At 34.4% G+C, this 8,116-nt stretch overlaps 1 protein-coding gene across 1 annotated transcript; it reads left to right on the top strand.

Moving 5' to 3' along the window:
• The first annotated feature begins 2,326 nt into the window (after nt 1–2,326).
• Nucleotides 2,327–6,650, top strand: LOC110805908 (uncharacterized). The gene is made up of 9 exons (XM_022011530.2): nt 2,327–2,474; nt 2,662–2,753; nt 3,535–3,569; nt 3,654–3,725; nt 3,865–3,951; nt 4,036–4,070; nt 4,538–4,623; nt 6,255–6,320; nt 6,428–6,650. Exons 2-9 carry the CDS (start codon nt 2,687–2,689, stop codon nt 6,460–6,462), a joined length of 483 nt encoding a protein of 160 aa, XP_021867222.1. The 5' UTR covers nt 2,327–2,474; nt 2,662–2,686; the 3' UTR covers nt 6,463–6,650.
• Nucleotides 6,651–8,116: the final 1,466 nt, after the last annotated feature.

Genomic DNA, 8,116 nt, shown 5'->3' with positions numbered 1-8,116 from the left:
AATTTTATGCCGTCTAATTACCGTGAGATTCTCGGTCGATCTGATAATGGTGTTTCGCTTTTGGATTCTCTTCCAGGCGCTGAATTGAGGTTACAGGCGCTGAATTGAGGAAGGAAGGAGAAGGAGAGGGAGCATAGAAGAGAGCGGAGAAGAGAGCAGAGTGAGATTTAGATTTTTGTTCTTTTGTCCGCCATTTCCGATTTTTTGTTCTTTTGTCCTGAAAGGTTTTGATGTGGAAACCTTTTCCTGAAATTGAGTGAAGAAGTTACAAATGATTTGAAGATTTCGTTAATTTTAGCTTATGATTGTTGTTTATTTGAAGTATTAGGCTACTTGATCCTGAATTAATGTAATGCAGGTGATTTTGAGTGTTGGAATTGAGCTGTGATATGCATTATTCGTTGTTTTCCGATTGCCAAAACTGATTTTACAGTGATCATTTTGACCGCCATTTCCGATTTCAATGTACTTAATTTTGACAGCCAAAAATGATAATATATTTTGACTAATTAGAAAGGGACACGTGTATAGGTAACTTGTTATAGAAGGTGGGTTACCTGTTGGGACTATTAAAAGAGAATGACTATAAAAGTTCGGATTATTCTAAAATAACTCACATGTTGGCTTAATTAAAGAAAATCGACCAAAGGTTGGATTAACATTTACAAATTTTTCAATTAATAATTACCCAAAAAACTTCCAGACACAAGAAACAAAACCAATTGCATAGGAAATGACAAAAAAATCAATAAGATTAGAGATAAGATACTTCCTTGGAACTGAAGATGAATCGATTTAGAGCTTTATATTTTCTGAATTGATTAATCTCGTTTAAAGCAAACTGCTTTTAATTCCATTGGCCAGATTAATGCAGTAAATAAAGCCCAAAAAGGATAAATCCTTTATTAAGCCAAAAAACTCATCATTATTGTTTCGATCTTCGAGATCTGCTGACGTTGCTGCAATCTCCACCCTCCATCGCGTCGGGAAGCTTGTTAAAGAAGATAGATCAAAGATCGGAGCTGGTATAGCTTTCCTCGATGCAAACAAGGAGCCAATTCACGAGCAAGAAAATACATTATTAAGGCTATGGGGGATAAAAATAGTAGCTTTTGTGGAAGAAATTTACAGGCTTAGTTCCAAGAAAAAGAAAATCTAGGGGATCGAGCATGGCGAAGAAAAAGGGGAGGAGGAGAAGATAGGTTGTGAAACCCATATTTTTTCACTCTCTCTAGAATTCTTTAGCTTATTTCATTTATCTCTCATTGTTTTTAATTTACACTCTTATGAATTTAATCTTTGTAAAAGACCATATGCCATCTACTAAGCATGGTCGGATAAATAAGTAAAGGTACGTTCTCGATCTTTACTAGATAAAGAAATATGAACTTACATGGACCGAACTTATATGAATTTATTTAAACTTACTGGACGGATAAAACCTAATTGACCTCATAAGACTTACCCAAACCATATTGAAACTTATTGGATCGGATCATACCGGATTGCAAGAGAGCACACTCGAGAGAGTTAACTTATAGGACCTGATTGTAACTTATTGATATAATAAGACCTAATTGCAACTTATCTGGACTTATTTGAACTTATCAGATCTGAAAACTATTTTTTTAAAGTGAAGAAAACACACCTAAGTGTAAGGCAGTCTAATAGAATATTGAAAATTTATACGCAAGTAATTCTTTTTTCTTTCATATCAAAAAGTCAGAAAAAAATCCACTTTAATAACTCATATTTGTTCCGTTCATTTTTACTCTTTAATTCTCTTTAAGTAAAAATTATAAGAAATTAATATTTTGAAAATACACGTTAAGACGAATCCAACAAGATCCCACAAAACTATGTTTTATCTTACGTATAAATCACTAATAATGGTCAAAATAGAATATATAAATCACAAATTCTTATTTACAATGGTTGTACAATAAATATTGTACACCAAAGTAAAAGTTAACTCAAAAGGTTTAAAAGTTAAACTTATATAGGTAAAAGTTATCCATTTTTTAATGATAAATTTTTTCATTTTAATAAAAATTGTTTCTTCAAAATCACTAATAATGTATAAAATTAATCATTTAACCTTTTTAAAATGCTTATCTATCAACGTTTTTTTTACTAATATAAAAGTTAATCAAAACTAGATTAAAGTTAAAAAAAAATAGGTAAAAGTTATCTTGGTGTACAATAAATTTATTGTACACCTAGTGCGCACAAGATCTTTTGTATATAAATAGCGTAAAAATCACAAACGTTGCGAGTATTAAAAATCGAATGTAGTGCTTCATATGTTACCTTGGTTTCTGTTGCTACCGGAACTAGGAAGTCATATTTATGTTTCTAAACTCCTACTAATACTCGTGGACAACTAGAGCTAAAACTCCCATACATACAACATAACTATAAAGCAAGTTATTGTCCAAAAAAAAATAAAGCAAGTGGACTCCAAAATTCCCGAGGTGAGTATCAAATTCCGATTGATAACTTAAAATTAGGGTTTTCGGAATAAACCAATTTTTAGAGATAAAGAGAATCATAATCGCCATTATCGATTAAAGTTTGTCTCTTTTTCAGAAAAGCTTTCGATTCTTCTTCTCACTCAAATATCCCAATTTCTCTCTCTTCAAAATTCCTTATTTTCCGCAGTTTTGAGCAACCAAGAACAACCACCATGGGAAGAGGAAAGTTCAAGGGCAAACCTACTGGCCGCCGCCAGTTTTCTACCCCGGAAGATATCTGTAAGTTTCCAATTTTCGTTTTTTTGAATCTAGGGTTTGCGAATTTAGGGTTCATGTTTAGATCTATTTGGTTTAATTTTCCTCAGTTGGATTGTGGAAATTGGTTGTTGTCTATGTTGATTGTTTCTGATGATTTTATTATTATGGTTCTTCGTTATCTGGAATTTGCTTTAGTGGAAATTTGGGAATTGAAGAATTTAACATTTTGTATTGCCTTGTGATCTCGTGTTAATAAAGGACGAGAGTGTTAAACTTATAAATCATGTTAGCTTTGTCTATAAAATTGAAAAAATTGTCTTTCTAGACTAAAATTATTTTCAGTTTTAGGTTGTAATGAGCAAAACTTACGAAGTTGATGCGTTTCCAAGCTAGGTTGATATGGAATCGTAGGAACATCATCTGAGGTTTGTGGGGTATAAGTTGTTTACATGTTGTAAACTTTAGGTGGAAGCCATATCCCATGGGCAGTGGGATACCGGGATGCAAATAGTTGTACGCTTTCGTTACAGAATTACCAATGTGGAACTTTTACTATTACCCTTGTTAGGAAATCGTTACTGTGGGTGATTGTAAATTATAATAAGTGATGTATATTCTTTCTACAGGCATTTTTTCTTTTTAAATTTTCTCAAATATGCGTGATTCATTGATTTGTAGGCCATGTTTCACGAGCCATGTTGTTGTTACTTTTATCATGTGTGTGTATACGCCTATTTTCATGTTGGTTCTTTTAGATGCACAGTCTAGCTTACATATTTTATTTCACTTTTAATGACTGCAGTAGGCGGGTCTTCTCGTCCTCGCACCTTTAGACAGGTAACAATCTCACCTATATACTTTGTAATTTGTATGTACAAATCATGCATCTCTTAATTCATTCTCATTGGCATATGTAATCAGAAAAAAGAAGAGGAAGAAGAGATAGAAGAGGAAGAAGAAGAATCAGAAGAAGAATCTGATGAGGATACTGAAGTAAGCATTCTTTTGTTGATCCATATTAACTCTTCTGTCAATTTCCATTGGAAGGATTGTTGTATTTTCATGTTTCTAGACCGTTTCCCGTTCCCTACTATGTCTCATATCACCCCTACACCGTGTTTCCTCTTGTCAGAGAAAAATGAAAGGGACACAAGGTATCATTGAGATAGATAATCCCAACTTGGCGAAGCCAAAGAACTTGAAGGCTAAAGATATTGATGTGAGTTCTTCTTTTTACTTGCTCCTTGTTTAGTTTGGTTGGTGTATACAAGGAATTCACTTTTTCTACTGCTTTTTTTCGCAGCTTGAGAAAACAACTGAACTTTCAAGACGTGAGAGGTTTGTTAATTCTTTTGCTATGGAAATTTTTTATGTTTAGGCTATTTATCAAATGCTCTAATTGCTTCTCGTTTAATAATTTTTTTTGGAATTTACCCAATTTATGTTGCTCTACCTTATAATGCTGTTTGCAAAGATGTCGCAAATACACTATGTGATAGTTAGGATCTCGTGCATTGGTTGGGTGATTTGGGTTGGTTTGAAATAGGCATGAGTACATGAATACACTTATGCGATCTACGAAGTATTATACTGGGTTTCTTGAACAACTTGCCTCTCAAAATTAAGTGCCACATCTTGTATAAAGCTTTGCTTGTTTATCACCCTCTAATGGAAAAAGTATCTGCTTATCTAAAAATGCATTCATTTTTCGGTTAAATCTAAATGACGTATTTTGTAAAAGTAGTTTAAGTTCATATGGAAATTGTATTTGTTATATGACCATTTGTATATTACTATGTTATTAGAGAGGAGATTGAAAAACAGAGGGCTCATGAAAGATACATGAAGATGCAAGAACAAGGGAAAACAGAACAAGCAAAGAAAGACCTAGGTAAGAACTGGGATTTTATCATCACTTATTGTCAATTACTTCACATGTACAAATTGTATGGTCTACCTGATATTCTAATAGAGGCATGAAAATTGGTATTTTGTTTTTCTTCCCCTTCTGGCAACCTAACTGATGTTAGGTTCTTCGATATTATTCCTAGATTTTTGTGATGGATACTAATTATCTCTTCCGGTGAGCCAAGTAAATTTTTTATTTGGGAACGGAGGGAGTGTTGTGTTCTAAACTTATTTTAGGGGTCGTTTGGTTCAAAAAGTTGGAATGGAATGGAATGGATTCTCATACCATGGTGGAATGGATTGAAAACCTCTTACCAATATGAATTTGTTTGGTTCACCATGGGAATGGGTTCTATATCCTATTTCTAGTGTTTGGTTCACTCTTGAAAGAATTTTATTTCATGTATCTATTTTAGTTTTTTATTAAAAAAGTACTTTTTTCAAAAATAATACTTGATGTAGTTTCATTTTTTTCTCCTTATTAACAATTACCATAAATTATTCTATGTAAAAAAACTAAAAATCAAATTAATACAATTTATTTCATAAAAATGAGAAAAGAAGAAGTAATCCCTGCTTTCATACGGTAGCCGACAAGCATGATTAATTTGTCAAGCATCACTGTAGCAACAGTTGGATTATTTGTCAAGCAGCAAGGTAGTATTGCCGGAAGTATGAAAAAAATCCATTTTCAGTCAAGCTCGCAATTTCTCTGCTTCCATAATAAAAATTTGACATCTTTTTCATAAGAAACAAACCCGTTGAAGAAGATGATGGTTATAGGTGATAGATCGCTGGATTCGGAGGTGATGGGTCGCCGGATTCGAAGGTGGTGGGTTGTCGGTCGTCGGATTCAGATGTGGTGGTCAGTCAGCAGCCGGGAGCCGTCAATTTTGGATGCTACTCTCTCTCTCATCTCTCTCTTTTGATTTAGGGTTTGTAACTTGAGTGGAATGGATTAAGAAACTTGGGGTGGGAGGTGGGAATGGGATTCCATGGGTATGGGGAGGAGTTAGAACCCCTCAGGTATGAGATTCCATACCAAAAAGCTTCAACCAAACAATAAAGTGGATGGAATGGGTTCTAACTCCATTCCAACCCATTCCAATATGCCCAACCAAACACCCCCTTAACTTTAGGAAGTAGGGTGATGAATTTCTGAATTCTGATTAACAATTGGGGTGGAAGATGTGTTTAGTTGATGCTGTGAATACTTGATGTATCATGTCATGTCAATAAATTATGAAGAAAAATCATTTAAGAGCTAGTGCATGTTTTGGAAGAGGATTGCTGCCCTATATGCTGCAGGCCTATAGATTGAATGTTTTGATTGTGATTCAGTAACTGAGCAGGAATGGAATTCATGATTTCTTGAATAATGATGTATGAAATGAAATCATAATATTCAAATATGCATATAAAATTGCTGAAAGTATAAACTAATAGAGTTCACCGCAGTGGCTTTTAGGTCATTTACAACCTTGTTTACAGAGGATTGGTGGTACAATTGGATATTTTGAAATCTTCTTGGCAATAGTCCCGGGTCATAGTATTTATTTTTTACACCTTTTCCGTAGTGTGCTCACTTATCCTTTTTGTTGTACTCATATGCAGAGAGGTTGAAACTAATTCGTGAACAAAGAGCAGAAGCTGCTAGGAAGAGAGAGGAAGAGAAAGCTGGTAAGTCTTGGGTAACTTTGAAAGACTGAACTGGTTTAAGATCTTGTTATATTTTTGAGCTTATTCAAGTGTTAAGGAGTGAGCTTAACACTACATATTTGCCACAGCTAAGGAGCAAAAGAAAGGCGAAGCTCGCAAGTGAAAATCATGAAGGCAGAGGAAATATATTGAACAAATCTTTGCTCTTTAAAAGCTATTTATTTGTCTTAATTTCTGCATAAATGTGTCTCAAATTATGTCAGTTGTGATGACTGTAACCTGCTTTCTTTTAGCTTGATGATTGACCAAGGATTCTATTTACAGCAAATGAATAGTTATACTATTATAGCCCTTTTTTGAGCAGTTATTTTGTGCATAGAATGGTTTGCCAGTTCTAATTTGGCACCCTCGAAAATCCCTTTTTTAACCATGTTCAGAACCCCTTACATATTGTGTTAGATCTGATCAAATGGAGGGTGGACTGGTTTTGGATGGGCCACACCAAAAAATTTCACCCCATCATGTCAGGCCGGATTTAAGCTGGGCTGTACCCTAATTTGTGACGTGTTTTCCGATTTGAGTAAGCCTGGGTTGAGCCAAATATTAGGTTGAGTTTTATTTTAGTCAAGTTTGTTTTCGAGCTTTGTTTGAGTTGTTGGTATTGTACTATATGTCACTCGGGCATGACCAAAGCCAACTGAATACCGAATCCAAACTGAACTAATTAAGTTTTTATTTTTTGAAACCGAATTCAAACCAAATAACTTTTTGATCCAAACCATATCAAAACGGATTTTAAATTTTCAGTCCAATTCAAACCATACCAACGAATTTTCATTGGCCTTTCACTTGGGCCTATATTATACTTGTTTTTAGCCAAATTTTGGGCCCTTGTTATATTTTTCTATCTGTTTAAGCCATGAAAATTAGGCCTAAATTACTGTACCTGCTTATTCGGTTTATTCAGGTTCTGACTTTTCAGTGTAATCCAAACCATAGAACCAATTTTTTTTTTTTTAAAATCTTAGTCTAAACCGAACCGTATTTCTTATTTGGCTTGGTCCGATTCGGTTTTCGGTTTTTTCCTACCAAACTTTCACCCCTAATGACAGTTGATGTGAACACGAGGTTTTGCTACGGTTCCTTCTTCAGAAGAGCCCTCTCTTTTAGTTTCCTCCGTTGGTTATTAGTATTGTTACTCTAAGCCTCGAACAAAATGCTCAAGACTAATTTGGTGTGTTGTCTTCCTAACTACATAATGTGTTCCCTTATTGAGTCCCCGTACATTCGTAGAATTTTAAATCAGTGAGATTACTTTCTTTGTACTTTGTGTTTTCCCGCGGTATGAATAACTGGAAAATCCCAACTAACTTTCATTTCAGTTGATCAACAAAACCCGGGTCCAATGAGCCAAATACAATCCACTTAAACGAGTTCAAATTCTTACCCGAACCACTAATTTCGTGTTGTTATTCGGGTCGATTATCAGGTCGTGTCAGCTTTTAGGCAATTGCACAATTTCATTCTAAAAGAAAATAAAAATCTAACTCATAAAATACACAATACCCGTCAAATCAACCAAGTCCTATCATGTATTAATGGGAGGATTGATCGACAAATTAAAAGGATCGGCAAAACGTCCATGACTTGATGAGCTAAAGAAGATTTTTTTATATGCGAATGAGCCTATCGTGCACTGACCCTTAGTTTTAACAACTAAAAAGAGATGGATGGACTGACCACTGATTCAATGATCGAAGATGCTAAAGGCGCCATGAGAGAGATTAGTAAAAGAATTTGAAGCTTAAACTAAAACA

Source organism: Spinacia oleracea, chromosome 6, assembly GCF_020520425.1.
Source record: "Spinacia oleracea cultivar Varoflay chromosome 6, BTI_SOV_V1, whole genome shotgun sequence".
In the NCBI taxonomy this organism is placed as follows: Eukaryota; Viridiplantae; Streptophyta; class Magnoliopsida; order Caryophyllales; family Amaranthaceae; genus Spinacia; species Spinacia oleracea.
The sequence above is the reverse complement of the archived record's forward strand: the minus strand, read 5'-3'. Positions and strand labels throughout refer to the sequence as shown.

What these genes read in the sequence shown, in the direction of transcription:
- LOC110805908 (XM_022011530.2), top strand. Translation starts at nt 2,687, where the DNA reads ATGGGAAGAGGAAAGTTCAAGGGCAAACCTACTGGCCGCCGCCAGTTT. An exon ending in TTCTACCCCGGAAGATATCT is followed by an intron (nt 2,754 to 3,534) that starts GTAAGTTTCCAA and finishes TAATGACTGCAG; the next exon opens with TAGGCGGGTCTTCTCGTCCT. An exon ending in TGAAGGCTAAAGATATTGAT is followed by an intron (nt 3,952 to 4,035) that starts GTGAGTTCTTCT and finishes TTTTTTTCGCAG; the next exon opens with CTTGAGAAAACAACTGAACT.